The 27,787-nt window shown below is 37.0% G+C and overlaps 4 protein-coding genes and 1 non-coding gene across 6 annotated transcripts; 3 read left to right on the top strand and 2 right to left on the bottom strand.

Moving 5' to 3' along the window:
- Positions 1 to 10,253: 10,253 nt before the first annotated feature.
- Positions 10,254 to 12,382, bottom strand: LOC132265456 (uncharacterized). Of its 2 annotated transcripts, none has more exons than XM_059766165.1 (5): positions 12,090 to 12,382; positions 11,612 to 11,993; positions 11,387 to 11,467; positions 11,071 to 11,163; positions 10,254 to 10,719 (listed from the first exon to the last, which is right to left on the bottom strand). In XM_059766165.1, exons 1-5 carry the CDS (start codon positions 12,238 to 12,240, stop codon positions 10,452 to 10,454), a joined length of 975 nt encoding a protein of 324 aa, XP_059622148.1. In that variant the 5' UTR covers positions 12,241 to 12,382; the 3' UTR covers positions 10,254 to 10,451. The 2 variants fall into 2 exon arrangements, with proteins under 2 accessions (XP_059622148.1, XP_059622158.1); XM_059766175.1 differs by having other exon boundaries at positions 11,627 to 11,993.
- A 6,757-nt stretch (positions 12,383 to 19,139) lies between these two features.
- On the top strand, positions 19,140 to 20,528 carry LOC132256590 (uncharacterized). The gene is made up of 3 exons (XM_059753092.1): positions 19,140 to 19,807; positions 19,887 to 20,008; positions 20,110 to 20,528. Coding segments are annotated over exons 1-3 (297 nt in total). The 5' UTR covers positions 19,140 to 19,633; the 3' UTR covers positions 20,111 to 20,528.
- Positions 20,529 to 20,775: 247 nt separating this feature from the next.
- On the top strand, positions 20,776 to 25,249 carry LOC132264940 (hexosaminidase D). Its single transcript, XM_059765292.1, has 5 exons — positions 20,776 to 21,069; positions 22,072 to 23,096; positions 23,257 to 23,615; positions 23,791 to 24,290; positions 24,543 to 25,249. Exons 2-5 carry the CDS (start codon positions 22,072 to 22,074, stop codon positions 24,723 to 24,725), a joined length of 2,067 nt encoding a protein of 688 aa, XP_059621275.1. The 5' UTR covers positions 20,776 to 21,069; the 3' UTR covers positions 24,726 to 25,249.
- A 55-nt stretch (positions 25,250 to 25,304) lies between these two features.
- On the top strand, positions 25,305 to 27,296 carry LOC132265778 (uncharacterized). The gene is made up of 4 exons (XM_059766555.1): positions 25,305 to 25,783; positions 26,042 to 26,401; positions 26,470 to 26,879; positions 26,944 to 27,296. Exons 1-4 carry the CDS (start codon positions 25,487 to 25,489, stop codon positions 27,161 to 27,163), a joined length of 1,287 nt encoding a protein of 428 aa, XP_059622538.1. The 5' UTR covers positions 25,305 to 25,486; the 3' UTR covers positions 27,164 to 27,296.
- On the bottom strand, positions 27,261 to 27,377 carry Trnal-caa (transfer RNA leucine (anticodon CAA)). The gene is made up of 2 exons: positions 27,340 to 27,377; positions 27,261 to 27,306 (listed from the first exon to the last, which is right to left on the bottom strand). It is a non-coding gene; the product is annotated as a tRNA-Leu (tRNA).
- Positions 27,378 to 27,787: the final 410 nt, after the last annotated feature.

Raw genomic sequence — 27,787 nt, 5'->3', positions numbered from 1 at the left:
CTGTGTTATATCCAATTTATCGTCATTTCTGTAGAGTATTTTGCGACTGAGGAGTCTCTTAAAAATGAAATACAGCTTCCGAGAATTGAAAAGAGAGGATTTGCTACGAAAATGTATGAAACGTGAAATTTTATATTGGTCTTGCCTTGTACATTGTATTGACCTCTCTGGCTAAAAATGCAAGAAGTTGCTTTTCGGCTGACAAGCAACACCTGCACCCGGTGTACGTACATTGCAGATTTCGCAAGGACCTCAGCAATTTAGGCATTCTGCGCGTTTCCTAATGTTGCATTGAAAGGATTTTTGAACAATACTTTGGTATTAATCTGACTTTTCTGTGAATACCAAAATTTTCTTTAAATTCATATAAATTTTATTGGTGGGAAAGACATATGCAAGATATGGTGATGATAAAGAGGGACAGGTGGTGTCAATTATTCATCGTGTGTTGGCTTGAAGATCTTTAATTTGAAACTTTTTTTTATATGCGAAGGCACACAACACACCTTTCTCACCTTGCCCAACTTTTTCACTTCATCTTTCCCTTCCGTTTGTTCAATATCATGGCGAGACGCTTCGATGAGAGGGAGGAAGCGAATTGTGGGGCACTTTTGGTGGCAGCTGACCAGCATTTTAATACTAATTGCAATCACATTATAGGTCATAATTACATTTTAGCAGTGTTGGAGCATTAAAATGTTATGATGTATTTTACGATTAGGCCACTAATAAATTTTCACGCGGGCAAGGGGAGAAGAAGAGCGAGCACATTGTTTACAAATGCAATTATCATGTAATTCTTCTTCCACTACTGACCAGTGTATATTTTCAGCCATAGGTAAATGCTTTTTCTAAGTGCTTGGACGCTTTCGAGAGGAAAACTTCATTTATACCGTTTTCCTTGATAAAATCAATTGTTCTCCACTTCTAATAAAACATACAAAACTTTAATTTATGCATTCTACACTGGTAATTCGTAGTGGTTCTTTGTTTCATGCCATTTGATTCTCAACTATTTTCAAAGCCTCTCTTTCTCTCGTTTTTAATAATGCTTTCGAAATAGAAATTATTCATCTCTGCTTGTCTTATACCTTCTGACCGTCTTTTTGGATAAGAACAGCGAGGGACACATAAACAACTCAAAATTTCGTGAGTGATTCCAAAGAGAAAAAAAGAAGTGTAGAAAAAAGTACAAGTTTCGTATGAAAAAATCCATCAAGTTGTTTGGGCCTAACATCTGTCCAACACAGTTGCCGACATAACCTTAGGCACAATTGTATCAAAAATTAAAGTAAGTGTAAAAAAAATTATGCGAAATAACTTATCAAGGCAAAAGAAATTTAATTTACAGGATTTTCTCTGACAAAAAAAATTAATTAGCATTAAAGTAATCAAGCATTTAAAATGAAATAATACATTGTTAAAATAAATATTTCATCGCCAGTATAGCGAGTGCGTGCATGTGAATTCATTCCCTCTTTATTATTATTCTGCTTCTGATCTGACACTCCGTCTTCGAACATTTACAACTTCCGCCCCAAAAGTTGATCAAATTCATTGGAGTATTTAGTCCTCCATGGATACCTTAAAAATAATTTGGGGAATGGTCCCCAAATTGTACATCTTTAAAGTGGTCTTACTGCGGAGTTTCAATTCAGGAAAATTCAAGACAACAGAATGAAAAATTATAAAGCACTTTTCATTGATGACACTGCAACGTGGAATAATGTGGGCAAATTTGAATTTCTTCTGGCATCTTTTTCCCCTCTGTGGGCTGGAAAGGTGCATTGAGCAATTTGCGAGAACCATCTGCTCCGGTTTAAAGAACGCCATGCAAGAGACCCATTTCAATTTTTGGCCACAAAGGCTGGTGGTACTTGCAGTTTGACTCGCTTCTTCTCGTACACTGCAAACCTGGCCAGTCTCTCAAAACTTTACGCACACCATCTCTTCGTGACTGTTGTTTTTTTCATGCCGGGACGGCTAATGCAAGGCAACGATCAGAAGTCCCGATTTGTGAGTCTGATTGCCAGAATACTCTTTCGCTCTTTCTGACCTCTCAATGTTCGACTTGTGGCTTTTCCCAAAGGAGGCCTCCGCTTCCATTGCAACATAATTCCATCTTCGTGCGGTTAAGCCTTCTCTGGATGCATCTTTGTTTAATATTTTTGGCGACAGGTGTTTTTCGGTGCAGCCACATCACGATGGTTCTTCTTTTTTCGTTTTAGTCTCTCTACTGTGCTGCAGAGTCCAACAGACAGGATTTGTTAAAAATATTTCTTCAAGAACTAATTTCGTATAATATATATTTTTTTTTTATTAAGTAAAGTTTCATCATACAGATATTTCCTTTTTTATACATATGTTTGTTGATTGTTGCAGTAGTTGATAATATTTATTTGATTTGGGAATTTGAACAGTTTTACAATTTCGTTTACATTATCTCCTAGTGCTGCCTTAATATTAATTAAAGAAAGTTTATTTTACATTTTATACGGGCATCATGTTATTTTTTACATTCGGTAATTATGTGTTGTACAGTTATGATCGTCTTACATGTGTCGCATTCCTCTGGATCTTAATTTTTAATGTAGAGGAGATGTGTGTGTCCTTCTAATAAATAATTCCATTTTATGTGGATTAAATCTATTTGAAGCCATTGAGAAACACCTTTGTCGAAAAGTCACTCGAATTAATCGAAATTAATACATTATCTATAACAATAAATTGTAAAATTACTTGAAGGTGTCAATTATATAGTTAAAAAGTCCAAGATTGTCAAAACTTTAGTACTCATGATCATAAATTTTATGCAGACTGCCTCCAGAGAAAACAGCATTTCTTAGATTTCATTGCTCTTCAGCGTTTTGAACCCCTCAATGCTCTCAATATACAATTTTCTACCAACTCCTGAGCAACCTTGAACTATTATTGTTAGGGAACGCTTTTGTCTCGGTTGAACTACGCGAGAAAAAGTCCTGAGGGAAGAATTCTACAGAACAAATTTCAATGCTCTACGTATGAACACCATGTGGTTATGCTCACTATCCATATCGTCATTCTGTGATCTCTACAATATCAGTCTAATAATTGATCTTTAAGAAAACCTCTCACCTTCTCATCTATTTATACACGGTGTATCAAATAAAATGTTTCATGAAAATAACATATCGAACATGTTTTTCGATGTTAACCAACTTATTACTCAGAACTAATCTGATAAATTTAAATCATTGGACAAAATAATTCATTATCTATTTAACACATACGTAATGTCCATTGTGATGATAGAAATTGAGACAGATTTATAATTAGAAACTCCTGAAACTTATAAAAAAAAGTTTTTAGTCATTATTGAATTACTATACGGCAATGAGACGTTAGAAATATGTACATAGAAATCTTAAATTAAATAAGAAAGACATAATTTTCTCGACAGAAGCTCTTGTGTCGAAACAAAATCTTGCTTTAGCTTTTCAAAGGATGCCTAAAAATCGAACCCTATACATGAAAAGTCCTGAGTATACATATGTATGTGTGAAGAGAGTGTTCTTTGAAATGCAGTATTGAACATCTGCCTCCATTGGCAGGAGGGCTTCCTCTGAGAAAACAAAGCAGAGAAGCAATGGGAAAGATTTAGATACAAGTCCTTTTTCGAGGGTAACAAATTTGCCCAAAACTGATCGCGTGATCAATCGCTAAAATGCTGATTGTAGGCGTCATTGTAGTGGGGCTCTATTCAATTTATGGCAATTTTTAGCCATTCCAGAGGGGGGACGATCACCGAAAAATGAGAGAAGACAAATTCCCTCTCTACATTTTTTTCTCGTCCGAGCGTCGCATTATCGTTGATTTTGCTTTCTCTGCGCATTCTTGAACACCGCTTCACTCTTTGCCTCACCCAATCTAACTTGATCGCCGGCTCGATTGTTGCGCGTATGCGTGTGTGTATTTGTGTGAGTGTTGGCTTGTGCTCTGTTGCATCGTGTGTGAGGAACATTTCAATGGAAAAGACTCGGAAAGCTGCGCAGAAGAATGAGAGAGCGCTCGAATAGCGGAGAAGAGAGAAGTGGATCAAGCCTGGAGAAGGAAGAGCGATCGCTTGGAAAGAGAGGTCTCTTTTGTGTGGCTCCATGGCATAATGGCAATGTTCGCAGAAGAGTGCTGAGGTCTCTCTCCGTTCCGTTGGCCGTTCCCTTGCATAGAGCTATGTGTGAGTGGGCATTGTGTATGGGGATTGCTGAGAGAATGGCGCGCAGAGGAAGCTGACGGCAGAAGCTTGGCATCGGACAAGAGCAGCAGCATCGAGCTTCCAGTTGTGGACGGTGAGGCTCATTTGTGCGCGCGCATTCGCGAGTGGCGGTTGCTTGGCAACGAGCTCTTTCAATGAAAAACGTGTTCTTAAGCAGTGCAAAGTGGTTTTTCTTACAAATCCCCGTACAGTTAATTTCCATCCATTGACGTACCCGCCAAATCACTCTCAAACTTCATAACTCAGACTCGTAAACTTCACCAGTTTTCTTGATTCGTCGCATATTAATAAAAAAAAAACGTTGTTTCGCGAAAAATAAAAACAAAGCTTAGACCTAACCATATCGCAGTATACTGTGAGGTGCGCAATGGCCAATTAAACTTCACCGCAGCGCGGTGTAAATTTGTTAGTAGAACTATAAGATCCAAGAGGACTATTGAGATTAGAAATTTAATAAAATCAGAAGTAATGGTCTATTGCTACATATCACCTCTATCTCTTCACCGTAAGACCCTCGCGAAATTAAATTATTAACATGTGGCGATCGTGGCGCAGTCTACGAGTCAAGGCATTTGCAATACAGAAATAATTGTATGAGAAAAGTCGATCTCTACATTTACGAAAGAGGGAGACAACTGAGAAGAACAACACCAGCAATTACCCAATTTGGATTGTTATACCAATGAATTAATAATCTCTCGCATTTTAGAAGAGCAGCAAAATTTCATGTAAGTAACTCTCATGTCTTGCTTTCTTTCACATCTTCATTCTCGCATGCTACTTATGTCGCTATTGCGCGATTGAGAGACATTCCGATTCTGCGGTGTGCCGCTCAATGTATTTTTAATGTTAAAATAACTTGAATTTTGTTGGACTTCACCGTCACAAAAAGTATTTAAATAAATCGAATCGTATGATTACGACCTCTATAACTCCACCAGATATCTTTAAATTGAGATTTTTATCATTTGTACGTATTTTAAGCATGTACCGTTTATTATTATGTAAGTATTCAATTATTGCTCGACCGAAGGCGTAGGACTTTTATATGTCCGTGAGACGAAAAAGAAGAAATATAACTCTTTTCAAAAACTTTACACACGTAGCCAAGTTGTGTGCAAATAATAACCCACCTCATAAGCATTCTATTCGGTATTGCTGAGGGTTATGGACTTGTCGAAAATCACACAAAGAAGTTACGGGGCTTGGGCGAAAATCATTGTAAAATGCACAGATTTTTCTTTCAAATAAATTTTATTTGTAATATTTCGAAATTAATGGACAAAATTAGGAAGTTATATACATATAATTAACATTAGTGATCTAATATTTCACCTTATAACCGTGTCTATTTTGTGGTTTCACGATATTCCAGACAAAGAGCGGTAGTTTGATTGCGAAACACAGGGTGAAAAAATATAATTTGACATTTTGGTGAGAAAGACCGGCAGATGAAGAACTTGTGCCAAAAAAAAACGTGTGCTTCTTCGTACAATTCCAAGAATTGTTAAATCGATACGAAAATTTTTGTCGGCCTGCCTTGTTGGTGCTTTGAAAAGAAGAACAAGAGGTTATGGAAACGAAAGAAATATATTGAGAACGGCTCCGAAGACTATTTGATCTATTTTCGGTTGAATTTTGCACACATTCTTTGAGAAATATTCAGTTTAAAGTGATTTTCGAATCAACCAGATAGATTTTCTTTAATTATCTAATATATTAAACATGTAAATAATACTATGAGTAGGTAATTAGTGAAATTGCACTAAAAATTCCTTATTCCCGTGAATTGTATGCAATTTAATCCTTTTAAATATTCTCTTTTGGGCATGTTCAGGGAAAAAGGGTAATAAAGAACAATCGTTTACCTCTTTTTTGCTGCAGAATTTTAACCTTTTTTAAGTTGAGTGTGCACAATTTGATGTCCCAAAAACACCCAAACTATCCGAAAAAGTGTATGACGAAGAAAGAAGAAAAAGATTATGAAAATAAAAGAAAATCTCTGTGGGTGTAACTGTTTGTCGGCAACATTATTCAACACTGAAGATTCTTTTGCGTCGTGTCTCTCATGGGTAGAAATTGAAGAGAGACACGAAACATTTATGTTTAAAATTGTACCTTGTAGCCTTAATATTTGGGCGAAACCTATACATTTATGGGGCTAAAATGTGCACAAGGTGGAAGTAATACAGCAAAAATGGAGGAAGATTTTAACGCAGGGATAGAAGATGTTCGGATGAAGAGAGAAGAGATATATTTCGTAATTACAGTGTAGCGGTCTGATGCGTTTTTTTCCTTTCTTTGTTGTAATACTTGCGATGAATTTGAATTCATCAGTCAAGACAGTTGGCTGAAAGAAGAAGGCATGGGTTGAAAACGAAGCCATCATGGGTAATTTTCGTTCCAAAAAATTCAGAGCCCCAATCCAAAGTGAATGCAAAAGTGTATGAAAAAGATGTAGCATCGAGATGGGACTTGGTTGAGGTATATTCCCCAACTCAGAGGGTGAAAGGAGCTACCTGAAGTTTTCCCAGTATTTCATTATCTTCTCATCCCGACACTTTGAAAAGAGTCAGTTGGTGTATGGATTCTCGCAGCCCAATAACCATCTGTTTATAGCCTTCCTCATAAGCTCAAAATCAGAAAAAAATGAATAACTTAATTGTGAAGAAAAGATATTATGTACACTTCTTCTTAGGTGGTTGAGAAAGCTTTAGAAGATTCTAAAGAGAAAAGATAAAAACATCAACATCTTTTTGTCGTTGAATCAACTGTATAAGTGTATTTTGAATGTTCACGACACAATTCATGATTGCATAGTAAGAAATACAGTAAAGTACATACCAGAAATTTATTGAGTGAAGCTCCACATGCCCCCTGCAACACCGCCAACAAAACACAAGAACAATCGAACGGTGTTTCCACCTACAAATTGACAAAACCGTTTTGTCATTGTATCAGTTCTCACCAACAGACCGCACGATATACAAATAGTCTTGTATTTTACGGTAAAAAAATCTTTTTTCCCCTTTATTTATATTAAATAAATTAAGGCGTGAACACCTCAATTTTGTCTGGGATTCAAAGAGGGCATAACAGACACACGATAAGATTTCTGACTCAAGACATAGGCAACACTTTCACAATTTATATTGAGAAGAGTAAGAATCACAATAAATTCATTTTATCGCCTTTTTCAGAATATTGAAAATCATTATGAAAACTTCACACTTGAATTTTTTATTTCACTTTCCACATATAGTAGATTCCTTTCGGGTTTTCCCTTCTTAAACCTATTATTGAAATTTAACGAACAATAACAATCATTGTATTTGGTGTAAATCTCTGAACACATCCATACACTAGAGTACAGCTGTATTGACACTCCGACAAATAGCATTTAATGATAAATGTCTCGCCAGTGAAAAACTGTCTGATAAGCATTGGAAACATACCCAAGTTGAGATTAACGCGATAGTACAGGTTTAGTGTTATTTTATCTTACATTACAAATTTGTTAATAGAATTTAATATTTGCTGGCCTCAAAATTCACTATAGTCGTGAATTCTCTTTTATTGATGAGAAATCTCATCGGACAATGTAATGATTATAATATGACCGCATGTAAGTCATAGCTTTGTGCATTCTTTAATACACATTTATCAATAAGTATGTATGAAGGTACTTTGAGAATATTATGAGTGATCAAGGAAGTGAAGAAATACTTGGATCATCATCAATTATAGCACCATAAAATTGAGTGTGCAGCATGGCGAGAAAGAAATTCCTTCTTGAAGCCTCTTGTGGGTATCAAGAAGAGGAGGTTTGGTGTGATGTGACCTCCTCTCTCACCACATCTACAGCGTATTCCATGTAGGGTGGGACAGGGTCAATGTTTTGCCAATAAATAGTAATATTGCACTTGTCCCGGCCTATCTGTGATACAGCAAGACATCCGACCTACGAGATTGGCAAACGAGAAGGTATTGCGATGTATAAATTGGTGGAAAAGAATGGTCGTCGAAGAGAATTTACATACATCGATACTATTATGCCAATAATCGCCACGAGAGGTTCAACTCATTTGCGATATAATGTGAAATTTTATCGTTTTTCCATGTTTCAGACCTAACCGTTACCCAGTCTCAAATGCTCAATATTCCACAAATAGCTCAGTTGGAAGAGATGATGGTCGGAAAAAGAACCTTATGTTAGAATTAGTTATCAGAATATATATGTGACAGAGACCACCACACCCAAGAAAAATATCTTTATTTTAATGCTACTAAACAATAATAATAGTAAAGTAACTTCCAAGCAGAGTCATCGATCGCATTTTTGAGAGTCTGCACACTATGTTTTGCTTCTCTACAGAGATCAATAACCATAAATTGTAGGCAAGTCTCCAATAGTTGGAGATTACGTTATTAAGTAATGTATGTTTGTACATTTCTCACAACGTAAAGTAACTTTGCCCCATCTCACTCTCAATCATTTGTAAGATTCGCTTGGAGAGCAGGAAGGAAAGTCTATTTGTTGAAACTTTTCTCTGCAATTGATGACGGTTTTTTGGGTGTAGTAGTATGGGATTCGTGTAAATGTTAAACTTCTCTTCTTGATTTCATTTATAAATTCACTGTTTAGATGTGCTAGCGATTGACTCCAGCTTTAATTGCCGCCAACATTTTTTTTCTAGTGATATTCTCAGTTGGGCAAGCATAGCTCGAATGACACACTCATTTAAAATTACACATGGGTCTTTAAAAATCTGTAGGAGGTACAGGTTTTGGGAAATTTCCAGTTCTCCTTCCTAAAGTTAAGGAATTTGTGCAATACTGAGATTATTTAGAGAGTTCGATGTGTCCATACAGGCCGAAATTGTATATACATACATACATACATATGTATCATTCTTCAAAATTAGTAGACTGTGGATTGGAACCTTCTTATCTTAACATTCACACCGAACTTCTCTGTCGACCCACTTCTTCAGTAACAGTGGCTGAACTGTACCATCAGAGCAATGAAATATGTATTCCAACCACAGTCAAACGTATAGAACATTCGGCATCATCACACACATCTTACATGAGATGACCAAGCAACATCTCTTGTATTGTAAACCACTGGCAATATCACGCGTCTTTATAACTTCTTCACCTTTCATCAACATTGTTTAGGATGAAATGATTCTGGGTAGAAAGAACTTTTCCCCACCACAATTGCCACGTAAAATTTCTCATTAATTTCTTTACTCGCGATCAACCTGTGTCCGAACACCTCTTTCACTTTGTTATTCTTATATCGGTACAAACATGTATGTCGAAGTGATGCCCATAAGAAATATATATTGCATATGTACGAGGAAGTGAGGAAAACGATCTTGCCGAGATTAGTTGAGAGGATCATGAGCAAAAACGAACGTTCAATATTAATCCATGAATTTTTTTGCACTACACATTATTTTTGATCTCAGTTGAGTCGTGAAATATTCAATTTCATCTGCCGAGACAATGTAACCCGTATGCAGAATTCTTGTCACTAATAAAAGAAGCGTTGATAATACTCTCATTGGAAGGGTCCAAGAAAATATCTTAATCTTATAGCTGATTGGGTTTCCTTTTGTGTACTATTACAATATAACAATAAAAGTCTGGATTTCTCCTCGTATTTCGCTCCGACTTCCTTATGGTAAACAATTTTTTAACTTTCCATGAATCCTTAATTTCCATCCTATGGGATACGCTTTGGGTATGCTCTGACTATGTATAGTGAAGAGCTTATAATTTGATACTTCGAAGTACCATCGTGGTATCAAATAACCGCGAAGGTAAAAAAAAGCACTACCGGACGTTTGGTGGACCACAAATTACTAAATTATAACTTACTATATGCATACACTGTCGGTCTAAAAACACAACGCTTATGTCCAGTTCGTTTGAAAGAGTTGTTTATTGGGATATCCATCGAAGGAACGCTCAGAAGTCATAAGATGCGGAAAAAGGTTAAGAATATAATTCAGGATTTATTAACTCTCTCCATGGGCTAACGCTAAATACATATATGGGGATAATGTAAAAAAAATACAGATACTAAATTAAGGTTGATGCGAAGTAAATACTGCATGGCCCATTGGTGGCATTTACATATAAATTTCACCTGCCAGAATATGAAAACAAGATGCTGAGAATGCAAATCTCAGTGTTTCTCACCAAGTGCATTCACCAGTTGAATTGTGAACTTCGCCACTAGTTCCAAGGCCCGATGTTCTGGCATCTCGGCCAACGATGTCGCCATAAAATGGCCAAAGGCGTTGAATTTATCTGTGCGCCTCTCAAAATTTTGTCGGTTCAGCATTTGATTCGGCAGATAGAATTGTTCCTGATGATGGCCAGATATTTCGCTATGTTTGCGTTTCATCGCATCCACATGGCGTACATTGATGTAGGGGGCAGGATGACTGGTACTGCATGGAAAAAATAATTTAATATATTGAATTATTTACTGATATTGAATAGTGACGAAAATTGACTGAAGCGTAGTAAAATATTACAATTTGATTTTGTATCAATATTAAATTAGCATTGAAAGTTGTTTTTAATTTTAATTTATGTGCCAAATAAGAAACGAACTTGTGTCATAACCAACTATGTAGGAACTCGTGTCGTTAAAAGTACAAAAAATCAACGCGAGATTTAATATTTACACCTTCAACAGACAGAGAGAAATAGAGAGAGAAAGAAAGAGTTAAAAAGTGAGAGAGATAGGAACATATGTACCGAGTAATATTCAATACATTCACATGTGTATTACATACCTCGCTAGTGGCTGCGATAATTCCGATACATTGGCACTGTGCTTCTGCTGTTCACTATTCTCAGCGGCATCGTCTTTTGAATCGTCCGCACCTCTACATTTGTAAGAACAAAATTAAATTTAATTAATTAATTGCATAATGAGTCAAAACGTTAAATGTCACTTTCAAGCGTATTGCTACAAGCCCTTCAATGCCTCTACACAAACCACAGTGAAACTACGTGGCCGCACACCACGTCAAATTTCAGAGAGTTCGGAGAAACATCAGCAATAAATAAATATTAAGACTTGAAGTACGAAAGATGTGGAAGACTTACAGTACGACGGTGGGATTTATAAAATTCTCCACTCCATTCGGCGAATGTTGATTCGCAACGTCTTCCTCGTCAATTTCGTCACTGTGAACAAAGTGAAAGAAAATAAGAGGCGATTAGTTGAGAAAGTTTCTGAGCTGTAAAAATAGAAAACCGCAAATTATTCGTTAAAATTTTGTATAAAAATTCAGTGCGTGATTTGTAAGTATGAAGGGAGTGATATTTTACACGATTGGACCGTACGAGTCATAGACGTATTCCGCTTTGACTTCGGCCGGTGCTTCGTTGACCATCTTCTGGTAGTTCTCCTGCTGCTGTCGTTGCAATTCAAATAGACTGCACTCCGAATTGCCCGCCATGGAATCTATAAATTGCTGGTGCTGTCGAGCTATGTTTGGCATATGATTTCCCTGCTGTCGCTGTTGATTGCGACGCATCATGGCTTTGTAGGACTTCCTGGGGCGGATGTGACCATCCAAGAATGTCATAAGATTGTACAAGGCCCAGGTGCAGCGAGGTTCTTCGCCCTCCTGCCTCATGGTCTCCAATTTGCGCTTCTCCAGGTTGTATCGATTCCTCAATTGGTACATTCGCTCCTTCAAGAGGTTCGCTGTAATTATACCCCACCCCGAGGGTGAAAAATCCAGTCAATAATACACTCAGAAATTAATATTGTAAATGAGAGTGTGAATAGAACGTTATTTACCATTGTATCCCAATTTGGCCGCGATTTCCATCCATGCTTTTTCGGTGTGGACTCTATCTTTGAAATTCGGATGGCTCTTATCGTAGAACGCTCGACATTTTGCGTACTCCTCGATAATGCATTTATCTAAGTCACCCATTCTGTCTGGCATTCAAGAAACTATTCGCATTGCGACAAGAAATTGCCCTCCAGTGGCACACAAAAAGACGTTGAGCCCGTGAACACACAGATGATTCGACCAAGAGTACCGCACACAAGATGTACAGAGAATTCCGGGAACGGAGAGACCAAAGAGCGAGCCCTCTCGGTGCGACGTAGTTTTTAAAACTAATTTTTCCTCAGCGAGATTTTAACAGTAAACTCAGCTCTTCTCCAATAAAATTGTGAGGTTGTTGTTCGGTGAAGGGAACTTCGGCGTCGAATCGTCGTGCCATCGCTCACCAATCGGGTCTATTAAAAACAATCATAAAAATGTATGGCGCGTATTTAGGTATAGAAATTTCCTTTATAATAAAGTTAAAAACTCTCTCGCACACTATGAAAGGCACTCGCTATCTCACTCAATCGTTCTTACAAAAGACTCGCCGTTCTGCTCCCACTCAGAGCCGAGAGTTAGACGGATTTTATGTATTTCGTTCACGACCTTTTGGGTAGTGAGCGTGATGGCGTCTGTGTTGGTGGCCGTCTAACATTGTGTGTTGACTTGGTGAGCACAAAGTGCTTCTCAAGTCTCTCTGGCTCTCTCAATTTCTCAGATATTTTCTCAAATACTGTAGGATTTTCTTAAATAAAAAACCTAGCCATTCATTATGCGCACAGAGGCGAATTCAGGCATGAGATTTACTTGGGGTACCAGAGAGATAGTATTGCTGCTTTATCTGTTTGCGTCTCTGGGTATTGGCCTGTAAGACTATACGGGAAAAGCACTATTGATTTTTGATTCTCGTCTCGAAAGAATAAGACTTTTTAATGCTTGTTTACAACTTTTCCACATTTATGTTTTTCTCGTGTGTGTGCGTCGATGAGCAATGAAAGCAATATGCGCGGAATTTTCATCGCTAATACACCAATCTTTTTACATAATACATTAGATTGGAGGTAGAAGTAAATATTTTTAAGGTTGATTATCAGCTCAATGTGATACGATATGTAGACTCTTTTTATTTTATTTCCTCCATCGAGCGTTGAGTAATGTTACCAGTGGCGCCTCTTTGATGCCTTCAAACACAGAGATAAAATAATATTTTTCAAATTTCATTTTATCGCTGTTCCGTCACAGACACACGCATGAAGAAAATTAAATTGTTACCGCTCTGAAATCATAGCGAAGAAACACATCATACACACCAAATCTAATATTTCTGCCCGGTAGATATTTTTTCGTGGTGTGGTTATCTTTCCGAGTGCCGAGGCTAAATTGGATGAATGTATTTGAGATGTTTTCACAATGGTGAGGAATGCCAAATAAAAGAGTATTTGAATAAATTGATATTAATTGAAGGGGGTATGAAAGATGAGTATATGTTGGTAAAGTCATAAAAGAAGTTGGGTTTGTCTGAAGAATTGATATTATTTTATAAAAAAAGCACTAGAAGATATGATTCTAAGACTGAGTTCTACAGGTATTTTCTTCAGATATATTTATTAGGCAATTGGAATAACGGATATTTCACTTTACCAAAAACTATGCCTAATCGATCATTTTTATTGATGAATTAAAAATATATCACTTTTCAATTCACATTTTTAATTAAAAAAAGCCAGTTAGACTGAATAAAATTACAAATTTCTCGAATCGTTTTACAACATTCATCATTTTAGGAAATGTAAAAATTTTATTAATATAGTATATTCATGAATCAATTTTTTATTTGAGAATTTTCCTAATTAAAATAAAATTACAAGTGAAGAATGATGAAAATTAACTGTTTCTTACCTTTTTTAACGAAACAGAAGAGAGATCTTTTAAAATGAATTGAGTAGAGTTTGTACAGTGAATGGGTGGCTGAATATTTATGATCACCTTTAAATTGTCTTCCTGGTCTTATGGGCTCGCGTACCATTTGCATTTGCATCTCATTAAACTTTTTGGCAGTTGACTCCGAAGCGATTGCCCACATTTTCACGAACCCAGAAAGTGTTGCACACTCAGTACAGATTGGTGATCTCCATCGTAGTGCCAATGAACAGATATAGCGACGCGAGAAGAGTGACCTGTAAGTTTTATCTTCATCGAGGTTCTTTTTCCTACCGTTTTCACTCAGAAAAATTTCTGGAGATTTCTTTTTCCATATGTGTTGGAAAATATCCTCCTCTGGCACTTTTTATTATTGCTTCGGTTTTTGTTGTTTTACTTTGTATTTTGGTTGAGGCAGTGTTTGAGTGTGACGTGATGGTTTCCATTGAACCTAACTGTACATGTTCTTCTCTGGATTTTGTTATTTGAAATTTTGCTGGCGTGTTGTGATTAATACAATATCGTGAACAAATCGTTCAAAAGTGGTAATTGATTTTTAGGTCAAGAACTTAAAAATTCTGAAGGGATAATTTCCACGCTCAGTTAAAGAATTAACTGCGGAAAATATTTTTACCTGTGCGAAAAATCTTGTAATAATAATTTCTCTTACTGTCTAATTTGTTGATTTTGAATTTTTAATTTTTATATTGACTGGTTAGATAATGGAAGCAAGAATAGCAGAGCAATCAATAAATTATGGTTTTATTATTCTCTGCACCAATATCGCAATTATTATCTTATTACAAATATAATAAAAACATTTTCACGATAGACATGATCACGATTGCATATTATACTCGCCAATCTTCGATTACCTTATAAGAATGGACAAAAAGAGAAAATCATTAGATTATTGCTAAAGGATTTCTTTTCTTCCACCTTTTCTTCTATCCTATGCGAGCTGTTCAATTTGGCATCGTTGCACATTTATTAAGTATTCGTGCGTGATTATTTGTTGTGATTGCTGAAGATTTGAATGTGACATGCAATTTATGCGGATACGGTGACTATTTCTGTGCTTGTGTTCAAGAGTCGGGTCTCTTGATGGACAAAAAAGAGATGGAGAAACGGTAAATGTGATGAGTGATCTCTCTGATCGAGTAATGCACTACTCAGGTGACTAACATTTTACCTCTAGCCTGGCACAAAACCTGATAAACACAGTAAATATAGAGATTTACGCTTATAAATTGATTTCTTTGTGAAGCAAAGACCCATGTGATAAAAATTTTCGCTGATTAACTACAAAGATCACTTTCATCATCAAAAATGTCTTGTGATAGCGCAAAATTTGAACTAATTTGTTTTCCACACTGTGATTATCTCACAGACACTTCTTCGTGTTTATATCGCGAAATCTTTTAAATAAATTTAAGTAATCTTACCAACAAAACATATGTCTTCACATCAACATCTCTCATGGGAGATTGCATGCCATTGATAAGACGTCTCACTCACAGCCTTTAAAATTAAATTATGTTTTTTTGCATTATTGCTTCAAAACAATTCCATTCTGCGATGTCTTTTACTTCGCTTATTTAAGATCGAGAAAATTTTGTTTAATAATACCTGTGTAAACTAATTACCATATGAAATTAATTTAATATGTATTATTCTCTCATTCGTTACAATGAATTGAAAAAAAAATGGTAAACTCTTAAGTCAAGTAGGAGTCATACATCATACATACACATATGTATATTGGATGCTCCAATCCAGATTCTCTCTATCTATATTTCAGTGATATTTATTTCAAGTGCATAAATGGATCCAAAATGATATGAAAAACAGGTTGTGTCTATTGAAATTTAGCTTATTTAATAGTAAAGTGTAATTTTCAATGCATCGAAAGTGTACTAAGACGATATTTCGTGTGTGGCTAAGTGTTAGTGGAAGAGATCACATCCATTAAAATGTGTTTCGCCAATACTACCGACAGGACTGGTTGATAGAAATGTTAGAAAATTCCAGTGCCACGTGAAATTCTAGTGTTCATCCAAAGGAGAGCTTTACGCATAAAAGAGGCTTGTCTTGTAGGTCGTGATGGGTGCCTTTTGCTGTTGAATATGTGGTCAAATTGCACATGTCCCGGCCTGCATTGACCGCCAAAATACATCAATGTGCACGGTGAGATGGAATCATTGGCCGCTGTGAGACGTACCATTAAAACGGTTCTGTATGCTTTCTCCGTCTCGACCGATTGAGACAATTGAGGTGCAAAAGAGAGGTGCAATTGTGAAAAACGGTGCAGGAAATGATATAGCACTATATTACTTGTGGCTGCTGATGTAACATCCATGTGCAATGGTCGCGCACTTTCTGTGACTTTCAAGTTGATCTTCACTGGCCAATTAAATAGCATTCATAATGTTGAGATTCACAATTTCTGTGAAATGATTTATATCACTCAACCATTATCGGTGGCAAATTTCACGTTTTTCTGGTTCTCAAGATCTCCACACTCTCCTGCCGGTTCTCTCAATGAACTGCATTGAGTTATTTCGGATCATTTTGTTCGGACTTTGACTTGAATTTTAATTATAAAATACATATTGAATTACAATTCTAATATACCATAGCATTACGTTTAACATTCATTTAAATGACATTTCTTCGTAGAAATCTTGGAATTCAAGGAATTTTATCATTAATAGAAAAATGCATGATGACGATAACCACAATGAGTGAGTGTTTGTGATTTCAAGTAATATAATAAATAATTGTTTTTTAAAATTCTTAACGTAAAAATTATCAACTTGAGGTCATTGATTTACCTATAATATTACATAAAAAATCATTTTAACCTATGAAAAACCATCAAACTCACTCCTCCACTGTATACTTTTATACGAGAAATCGAAAAGGTGATTCAACGCAACGAGTCTGCTGCTTATGTATAAATGCTGTAATACAAAACCGTTAACTCAAGACCTTCCGGAGATGAATTTAATGACCTTCATTTTTGTCTTTTAACACCTCTCGAAGCATGCTTTATATAATATGCAGATGGTTCAGAGACACACGAAGAATGTGTTGCTCGTGTAGCAAATATAATGTTCACAGTTTTCTATTGTCCCCATCTTCAGCGATTATTGCACATTCGATAGAGTATTAAAGTGTGAAAGACTAAGTTGGCGAGGAGTTGAGAAGTCAGCAAAAAATGACTTAATCCCCGTTTAATCATTTGTCTTCGAAGACACCAGCCAAAGTTTGTTGGTCCCAGAGAGACACCCAGAAAAGATTCACGGGCAAATTCCCGGGAGTGAGGCAAAAAACTGCCATGCAATCTCACAACTAACAGTAACTCTATATGATTCTGACTTTTGATTATTATTTATCTAGGTGTTTCAGCATTGTAAAGTAAAGCGACCATAGGCAAGAAAGGATTAATGATGAGCGTGAAAAAATTCCAATGATGACGATTTAATCGATTTCGTTGGCTATATTTTGCACATTTCATCTTTCATTGCTCTGTGACACACATGGTCTCTCATTTCCGCCTTCGCGGCTAAAGATTCCAGGCGGAATTTAATATTTCTCATAAGGCTGTTTCTTATTCCCAACCCCCCCCCCCCCCCTCTCCGTAGAATTCTAGTGCTGGCAACGGAAAAAGAAGATGAGAACTGAGAGGTTGTAAATACAGATGGGTCCCTCATCTAATGGCAAAAGCACACTCTTGAAATCAGCTGGAGACACATCATTGAATTAATTTTATCATCGATAGTAAAATAAATGAAATCCGCAACTGTTTTCCGACCTTGAATCACATCCAAAAATTATCACATGTGGGAGAGGCTTCTATTCTCCATATTCTGCGGTTATAATCGATATAATTGTGAAAAGGCAAAGGAAGATGTGAATATATGCGGATGTCGTAGATGGGGTTAAACGGGTTACACTTTAGGCACACATGTATTAAAATTCAAATTGATGGTTTATATGAAAAATCTTAACTCTCTAACCATATCGCCACATCGATGGAAAATCATTTTATGAGCCAAACACTAATTAGACGACTTATCGAAAACTGTGCCCCGGTCTAGTCACGCTTGGTGTATAATGAAATGAGGCGACGGAGAAATCATTTATCATTAGGTTTCTGGTGTTGGGACCGTAAACAACTGGATGACCCGTGGATGGGCGAGTAGCGAAAACAGGAAAGAGCAGCAGACCACAATTCGGTGGAAGGCAGTTGAAAATTGATTGTAATGTGAGGGGGCCTTGTCTCGTGTTGGCAAACGCTGAAGATGGTATAATGTGCTAAGCGCGCTGAAGATGATGGTGATGATGATGACTCGTGGAGTTCGTCACTTAAAAGTAGCGGTATTCATATGTATTTTAATACAAAACGTCTTCGATTCACGAAGCTTTAAGTCAAAATCTCAGCTTGTGTACAGTGCGGATAAATTTTTAACTGAAATAAGTTTGAAAAGGCGAAAATGTCATAGGAAAAATATATGTGAAAATATTGTGTCTTCTTCTTTTTTAGTGAGAAATCCTATGACATGTAGTTGTTTCACAAAGTAAAACAGTTTTTTGAAAAACAAATTAGTAACTAGTATAAGGCAGAAGATATTTGCGAATATGAGAGATTAATTTACTAATTGATGTACATCACACGCAAATTTAAGCACGCAAATGTGACTTATAAAATGAGCAATCTTCTGTACAATGACGATTATTATTCCAAATATCTTGCACTGCAGATTTGTGACCCTTAATAGTCCTCACGACACACGTAAATGAAATTTTATACACAGATAACCGTTTAACATTATTATAGTTGTGAACATGTAAAAAGCTTGGCCGCGACTCCAAATAACGGTTGAGCGATTTTTACTCAACAAACATCTGTGCACCAACAAGAAACGCCAAGTAGAAGAATTGCCATTGCTCTTTAGTATTTGGTATAATATGAAGAAAAAGACTCAGAGGAAAGATACAAGTGGCCAAGAAGCAATCAACATTCTATTATATTTTATTGTACATATATGATAAAACTTTAAAACAAACAACACTCAAATCATTGCCATTTTTATCACTATGTTCAATTAATAACTTATCAAACTAATTTGATCACATTTTCCATGTTGATTTAAATAAGACCATCCATTATCTCTTTGGACTTCAAGAAAATTCAATAGCGAAGTATTTTTTTTTCGAAGCAATACTCTTCAACTCAGTTCATTATCGCGGTATTTGAAAAAAATGTTGTACCTACCACTTTTTCCCAAAGTATGACTTATAATAACAATTTTCTGGCTAGTGTGCGTAATATTTAATTGATCCACTTGTCGAAGACAGATTATGAAGGTTTATGTAAAGTTGTGAAGGGAGAATTCTAGAGCGGGATGAGGAAAAATCAATGAGTGTGGGCCATCAGTGAGTCAATAGGCAAGAGTTCCACTGTCACTGTCCGTGTAGACAAATCAGTTCATATCGTGTTGAGTGACGGGTCATACATTGAATATCCATCAACAGCTGCACAGCTCCGAAGTGACAATGATTGTGTGGCCGAGTTGGTGAAATGCAAGATTTGAGTAGAGATGGTACAGCTCCGAGGACCACAGTGGCATCCGCTGGACATCTGGTAAGCAGGAAGACTCCCGTTCTCTTTTGCTCTAATCGAGGACTATTCCTGCGAACATCCAACAACTCGACGACGGAGTACTCAGTGGACTTTTGCGATATTGAGCGTTGGGTGAGTGAATCTTCTATTCTCGCGCTTTGGTGTGCCCCTAATGTTGTCATAGAGATGATTGGAGCTATGTAACTTTCAGAACAATAGTCGTCTTACTTCCATTGGCCTAACACCTGCTGATGCATCCGACATCTCTTCATTCAATCGCTTTACATCTACAGAGCGGAGATCAGACGTTCGCATTGTGTCACAGAACAGTTGGTAAGCCAGTCGTTATCTTTTGAAAATCATCCGCTCAATTGCACTTCCACTTTATTTTTTTTGCTCCAAAATCGCCCTGAAATTGGAGTAAGCGTATCCAGATGAGGGTGCAGATTTGTATGGCTCCTATATCAATCTCCGTCAAGCAAGATGAGAGGCCTCCAATTAGTGTGACGGTATTAAGCCCTCTTTCGGGGTCCCAGACTACTGACAGCGGACGGAAAAGGGTGACAATAGGCATCGCCACTCCAATTCTCACTTCACTTTCTCTCTCATTCACTCTCCGCCTTAATGCTCCATGTATTTCACTACCATTATTTCTCTCACATCTCGCACTAGCCCTTCAAGACTGATACATCACAAATCAATTTTCTTATCTAAAAAAAAAGTAAACTAATCATTTATAATCACTGCTAATTATCACATTTATTAACTAATAACATTTACTTTTATTCTAAGTTATGTAAAACAAGAATATATCAATATATTTTCTACAAATCATGATTTCAATAATTTGTAAAAACGAAGACACGAACACATTTTTGCATTCTATATATTTTTTAAGACTTATGTAAAAATTATAATTAAGAAAACTAAAAATTTAATACTAAAATCTTGAAATAAGCAAAAATGATTTCAAAAATATCACAATATTGAACGGATTACGCGCTTTGTCCCCTTCTCATGAACTGGGTATCTTGCGCATGATTTTAACATCCGAGCCTCGCTTTGCAATTTTTGCGAGAGCATTTGAGATTTCTCTGTGGAGCTGTGATGGAGAAAGTGGCTTTTTGGTGACTACAGAGTGTTCTCAGTTGGAAACATCCATCAGCCCAGATCGGTCGTTTGGTCTGTTGCTGGATGGAATCTGTGACAGTTTCTTCTGTGGAACCTTTAAACAAGTCCACTCTCTTGATTTTTAATTGTGTGGATGAATATGTGTCACAAGTAATCTGCCTATTTGCTGATTTGTGCAATTTGCATTAAGTAACAAAGTCAAGATTGGGAGACGAGGGAGATATTTCCCACATTGCTGCTGTACACCTAGGAAAATTGTAAAGGTAAGATAAGTGTTGGGAATTTTTTTTTCTATTTTCAACCGAATGATAGAGGGGAAGCAATGAGAGCTGGCAGAGGCAGAGCACAGGATATAGGAACGCTTCAATGGTTCCATTTAATGGCAATTGCTAATTAGGATGCTATACTGAAGTGTTGTTTTGGTCTGTGTCTCTTACAAGGTGGGGGCCATCGGCACGAAACATTGTCTAGCGCGAGGAAACCTTTGAACTTCGAGCAGAAAGTGGATTTCCCGTACTGGGGAGAGGAGAAGGAGGTGTAAATTGAAGAGGAGGTGAAATTTGTGAGAGAGCACAACTGAACCTAATGGAGAGCATTTATTTTCCTCATCGGGTAGTTGGGAGGGTGATGAAATCTCTTAAATGAATTATCTAATTTTGGTAGAAAATTAAATTACTTCTCTACTATCTATCAGAAGTGATGCAAAAAGCATCACAAAGATATGACAGAACAAAAGCATTAGATTCTTGTTTATCGAAACTGTTCCCAAATATTGTATGTATGCATATAGTATGTTATTATGTAGTTCTGGATGACTAAAGATTAAAAGTTAAATTTGAATTAGTGACTGTATGAAATCATAATTGACTAATTAAGTGGAATAACATCTACATATGAAATAAATTTAATCATTGAGTAATAAAGCAAAAGCTCACAAAACACTGATCCTTATCCTGTAATATTGTAAAGATTTTTCATTTGTATCCGATCTTTCCTTAAAATTTATCGAATGCAAATATGACTTTACTACTTTTTCATTTCAATGTAGTTCAGCAAATATGAACTTAAAGTATATACGTGCGAAATGGATTTCCCCTCCATTCTTCCCTAGGCAATAAGGCATATGGAGCGAGTTCATAAAAATCAAACAGACAAATTGAATTTGCATTGCAGGTGTAAGTCATGAATTTACTTCCCGCTATGCACCTGATTGAATTGATAATACTGTATCCTGGGAGTGTCTGACTTTCATTCTCACATTTCAGATGCACTGGCGAATTCTTATAATGGTGTGGCGTCGAAAGCTCTACGTGATGGGATGCGTCACGGTGCTGGTAGTGGCTGCTTGGGGTTGGGCAACATTTTCACTAATTGGCACCCCTACAGCTACAGACAACGGTGTAAAGGGACTTGAGGGATCTCAGACGGAGAGCCAGGGTCTATGGCACCGCCTCACAATCTTCAGACGTGATCCAAAGCCTCCAACAAACTCTGGTGTAAAATTTGTGAAACCCACCGGGAACATACCGCCTAAACCTCAATCTGAGTCGATCATGAGCAAACTAGACAATCTGTTCTCCAGCAAATATGTAGAGAAGCTGCGAAGCCTTAAAGTGCCAGACAGAGAGGATATTGGTTGGCGGAGGAAGGCCATTGAGCAGAGAGCACTGGAGGACAAACAAATGTACTATGATCATGAACTTCAGCGCATGGGTGTGCCTGTTATCAAAGGAATCGGACCAGATTCTGGTCTTTCACCACCCAAAGAACGTCTAGTCCATCTTGATCTCAAAGGTGCTCCTCCCAAAATCCAATACCTTAAGCGTCTCATCCCGATACTCAAGTCATTGGGAGCTACAGGAATCCTTCTTGAGTATGAAGATATGTTTCCTTACTCGGGTCAGATAGCTAACATTGCTGCTCGTAATGCATACGCTCGCAATCGCTTAACAGACTTTCTACAAACTGTCAAGGCAGTCGGATTAACTGTAATGCCTCTAGTCCAAACCTTTGGTCACATGGAATTTGTGCTGAAATTAAGAGAGTTCCAGGACATGAGAGAGAAGCCGGAATCTCCACAGGCTCTCTGTCCTAGCTTCAACAAATCCTTATTGTTTGTTGAAGAAATGCTGTCGCAAGTCATAAACTTTCATATGAAAATAGATGAATCCGCCACTTTAGACGAGGATGGAGGAACGGCATCGCTAAGGCCACATTTTCGAGCCATTCACATAGGATGTGATGAGGTTTATCGAATGGGGGAGTGTCCAAGATGTAGAGATAAATCTAGGTAAAAAATATTACAAATACTTTAGTGAATGCGAAATTTAAGTTGGAATGAATGCTCTATTTAATAATGTTCATAAAATTTGCATATCGATTTATGCAGTGTGCCATCGTATTCACATTCTGGAAATAACCGGACTCTCTACAAAATCTCACATTTCCAGGCATGAGCTCTTCTTATCTCACGTCTCTGCTGTGGCGACACGAATAAAATCTCGCTGGCCAGGCCTAGATATAGTCATCTGGGACGACATGATGCGACAGATTCAGGTGCTGGATATTCAAGACTTTAAGCTGGGCGATTTGGTACAGCCGATGATTTGGGTGTATGCTGAGGATGTCTATCGATTTGTCTCACCACAGACTTTCGATAAGTACTCAATGGTTTTCCCAACTGCTTGGGCCGCGTCTGCCTTCAAGGGAGCCCATGGGGAAACTCTTTTGTTACCACCATCGCGTCGTCATCTAGAAAACACTCTCAAATGGTTAACGGTGATTCAGAGCGAGAATTCTCGTTTTAAAGGTGAGTTGAACTGGAAAAATCCTTAAGATAATTGGAGAAGGCAGTATGTGCGGAATAAATTTTGTCGTAGCAGTAATTAATAGCTTTTGCGGTGTATATAATCGATGAGTCCTCGAAAGGAGTACTCACTGTACGTCCGCATAGTCCTTAATTAATTTTTGCTCTTAATACACAGGAGGAATTCAAGGTCTCGCCCTTACCGGTTGGCAGCGTTATGATCATTTTGCCGTCCTCTGCGAACTTCTGCCCGCAGCCTTACCAAGTCTAGCTGTAAGTCTAGCCAGCGCTTCTATAGGCTACCTCGATGTGAACGGGCACAAAAATGCCATCCTCAGTGCCCTATCATGTCCAGAAAAATCCGTCGAGAGCTTACATCGGCGCCCTTGGCTGGATTTCCATCAGGATCCAGATATGTCGTTCTTTGCTTGGTGTATGTTTCCAGGCAGCACGCTCTTCCGATATTCCCACCGCCTTCTCACGGCCGTGGCTGAGAGTCGAGACTATGTGGAAAATATCAAATATAAGCGTGGTTGGCTGACAGATTACAACATTAAGCACAATTTTACAACCCCGGTTAGAGTATCCGAACTCGTGGAACACGCCTCGAAACTTAAGGGTTCCCTAATCACCCTGGCTAAGAACGCATCCGATGTTATGATGGATATTTACGATAAGGTAAAGAAATCTATATAAAATAGCGACATGTATTTAAATAAAGATGCATATATATATATATTATATATATATATATATATATGTATATTGGTATATAATATATATATACATATATATACATATATATATATATATATATATATAATATTATATGTATATATATTATATATGTGTATATATATATATATATATATATATATATATATGTGAATGTATATATATGAATATATATACATGTATATATATTTGCAGTTTACGATTGAGGAATTCATCGAGCAACGGATTAATCCTGTCGTGGATGAGCTTAATGGACTACTGTCAACGGCATCTCGTTTGGGAGCTATTAAAGTCTGGCCACGACGTCCTCTGCCATACATTCGCGTCATTACAGATATTAAATCTCTTACGAATAGCACTAAGAAATCCATCCATTGAATACTCAATTCACATCCGAAATTAAGAAATACAAATTTGCCACATCTCATAAGCAATACCATAAAGAATAAGGTGAATTTTTTTTTCTAGAAAAAATAACGGCAGAGTTTAGAATCAATACCATAATCTTTAAATGTAATTGTCAAGTGTTTTAGAGAAAAAATACAGTATTTAAGTAATACTAAGTTTAAGTCAAAGCTAATAAGTATCTTTGGAAATTTTTAAATTGGTGTGAATTTTAAGCGATTAAGGTAGAAATATAAAGAAATTGTATAAATGTGGTTTCATTTGTTATATGTAGATAATAAAAAGAAAATGTTAATTAAAATTTTAGGCAAATTCCATGTTATTCTCGAAATTTAGTTGAAAACAAATTTTTGTGAAACAAAAAAAAAACACTGAAAGACTGATATTTTAATTATATATTTAATAATATTGAGTTAATATATCTTTATATTTTAGTTTGTATTACCAAAATATTATGAGAAAAATAAATGATAATTTCTTCATTCCACTCGAGAGATGTCAGCAGGACTGATTATTGATTTTCTTGCCTCATCCTCCTCAACATCCCTTAGCATCTCCGTAGAAAGTGTGGAGAAAAGTCATCTGAGTAGCTGACTTTTTGCGTTAGAAAATTCACCTTTTCGCGTAATTTTTTGTGTTTCTGCTTTCCGAGAGGAAATCATAACTTCTGCTCCACTAAGGAATTATTAGGAGAAAGACCATTCCACTAAGAAAAAGCAATTTATCTGTGACAAATGGGAATTGATCAGGACACACCTTCAAAGTCGAATTTATCCGTGAAATTACTGGCGGAAGTGTTTGCCGAAATTGATTCTAATGTCCAGATAGAATCCTTCGAAGAAGCTCAGGGCTCCAGGCGAGGTGATAACTATACGGCGGCACTCTTTCGCATTCACGTGAAAGGATTCCTGCTGTCAGACGGAAATACTGCCAAGAGGAGCAAGTGGGAGTGTTCGCTCATCTGTAAGAGACTTCCAGATAGCCAGGCCAGGCGTGAAGCCTATCGAAGTGAAGCTCTCTTCCGGAATGAGGTACGAACAATTTTTTAAAATCTAGTTTAATGTCCTAAGATAGATGTAATAAAATAATTCATTGAAACGAGCATGAACTGAAGAGCTTTTGTGAGCTTTTTGTTGTATTTACATATACAAAAAGTACATAAAAAGTAATATTGTATTAAAATGTTTTAAGCAGTTGCAAAATTTGTCAAATAGGTTCTTTTAAATCACACCTAATGAGTATTCGAGATCAATTGAACAAATCTCCATAATTATTTTTTGTTTTTACAGGTGTGTTTTTATACTAAAATCGTGAGGGAATTACTGTCATTTCAACAGAGTAAAACACGTGAGTCCTTTAGCTCAGTCCCAAGATGCTACTTCGCTCGCAGCGATCTATTGATCCTGGAGGATCTGTGTGCCAAGGAATTTCATATGCCCAATCGCCAAGAAGGGCTTTCACTGCAACAGACTAGAAGCGTTTTAGTGGAATTGGCCCAATTTCATGCCCTCAGTTTGGCTTATAAGGCTGAACATCCACGTGAATTTGATGTACTCACATCTAGTATAGAAGAAGGCATTTTTGCGGACTCCAATCTTGAGTGGTTTCGTAATTACTATCGACGGTTGACGCGTAATGCAGTTGAGATGGTAATTATTAACTTTGTATGAGAGTGACATTTAATGGTAAGAATTAAATTTAACCCATTTTGCCATAGGTAAGCCAAAGCTTCCGTAATGGTGAGGATGGTTTGTTGTACGTCCAGCGATTACGTGATTTCGTGGATACAGACACGTTCTTTATGCGAATGGTGGAACTCGTGCGCGGGCCCAGTGAATTGGCCGTGATCTGTCACGGTGACTGCTGGACCAACAACTTCTTGTATCGGTATAGCGCTGACCGGATGACCGTGAGTGGCGTATGTTTGGTTGACTTCCAGCTAATTAGATGCGGATCTCCTGCGTTGGACATCGCTAATCTTATTTTTTGTTGCACTGATCATGCTCTGCGGAAGGAACACTTGCAAAACCTTCTAAAGCTTTATGGAGAAGAATTGGCCAAGGCTTTGAAAAAATTCGGAAGTTACCCGAGTTTCTGTGGCACTTGTGAAGAAGAGCTGATGGAAAAGTAAGTTACAAAAAAAATTTTCAATTCAAATCTCACTGAAAATTTCTCTCTCAATCACTTACAGAATTCATGTGGAATTCAAGAAATACGCACGCTTCGGACTAGGGCTGGCCATGGACATCCTTCCCATTAGTACTTGCTCAGCTGATCAGGCGCCCGATCTCTATGTACCTTTGGAGAACTCTAGTAGCTCAGCTCCAGAGCTCAATGTACCACCCAACGAGCTTTGCCGCCAAAAGATGAGTGAAATTGTGGTAGATTTAGTAGATAACGGACTGCTCTAGAGAGCTTTTGTGGCTTTGTCGGCTGGCATTCGACAATAAATAATACTGCATTCTGTTTACTAAGTAATAAAAAAAAGATTTTAGGAACAAAAAAGTGTGTCAGAAGTGGGATTCGAACCCACGCCCTCAATTGAGGACCAGAACGCCCCGAACCCATTGCTATGGGTAAGATTTCTCTTGAGTCTGGCGCCTTAGACCGCTCGGCCATCCTGACATGCTCGCTTTGCTGTCTGATTTCATACGGCATACACACCATTTCACCATACCATTACTCTTTTTAATGAACGCAATTTCTGTATCATTCTATATTCTAAAAATAAATTAATTACTAATAATAAATCTCGATATACATATAGGAAACATTTCAAGTAAAGTATTCCATTACACCCATTTTGTTCGCTCCCTTTTCTCAAAAATTACAAGTTCTGTAAATATCATATTTTGTATGTATTGAGTAATATTATGTGATTCTTTGATATGCTTTTTCATGCATCCCACAACCATAGGCCACATGTTTGAAGGGTATATCATTGCAAAAGTGGTGAACAAAAACATTTTTCACTTATATAGAATCTGTAGTATAGTCTAGCCCAGTCTCATTGAATTCAAGCTATTGCGGTAACG

This window comes from Phlebotomus argentipes, unplaced genomic scaffold (assembly GCF_947086385.1).
Source record: "Phlebotomus argentipes unplaced genomic scaffold, Phlebotomus argentipes genome assembly contig_6, whole genome shotgun sequence".
Lineage (NCBI taxonomy): Eukaryota > Metazoa > Arthropoda > Insecta > Diptera > Psychodidae > Phlebotomus > Phlebotomus argentipes.
This window is presented reverse-complemented; position numbering and strand designations above follow the sequence as displayed.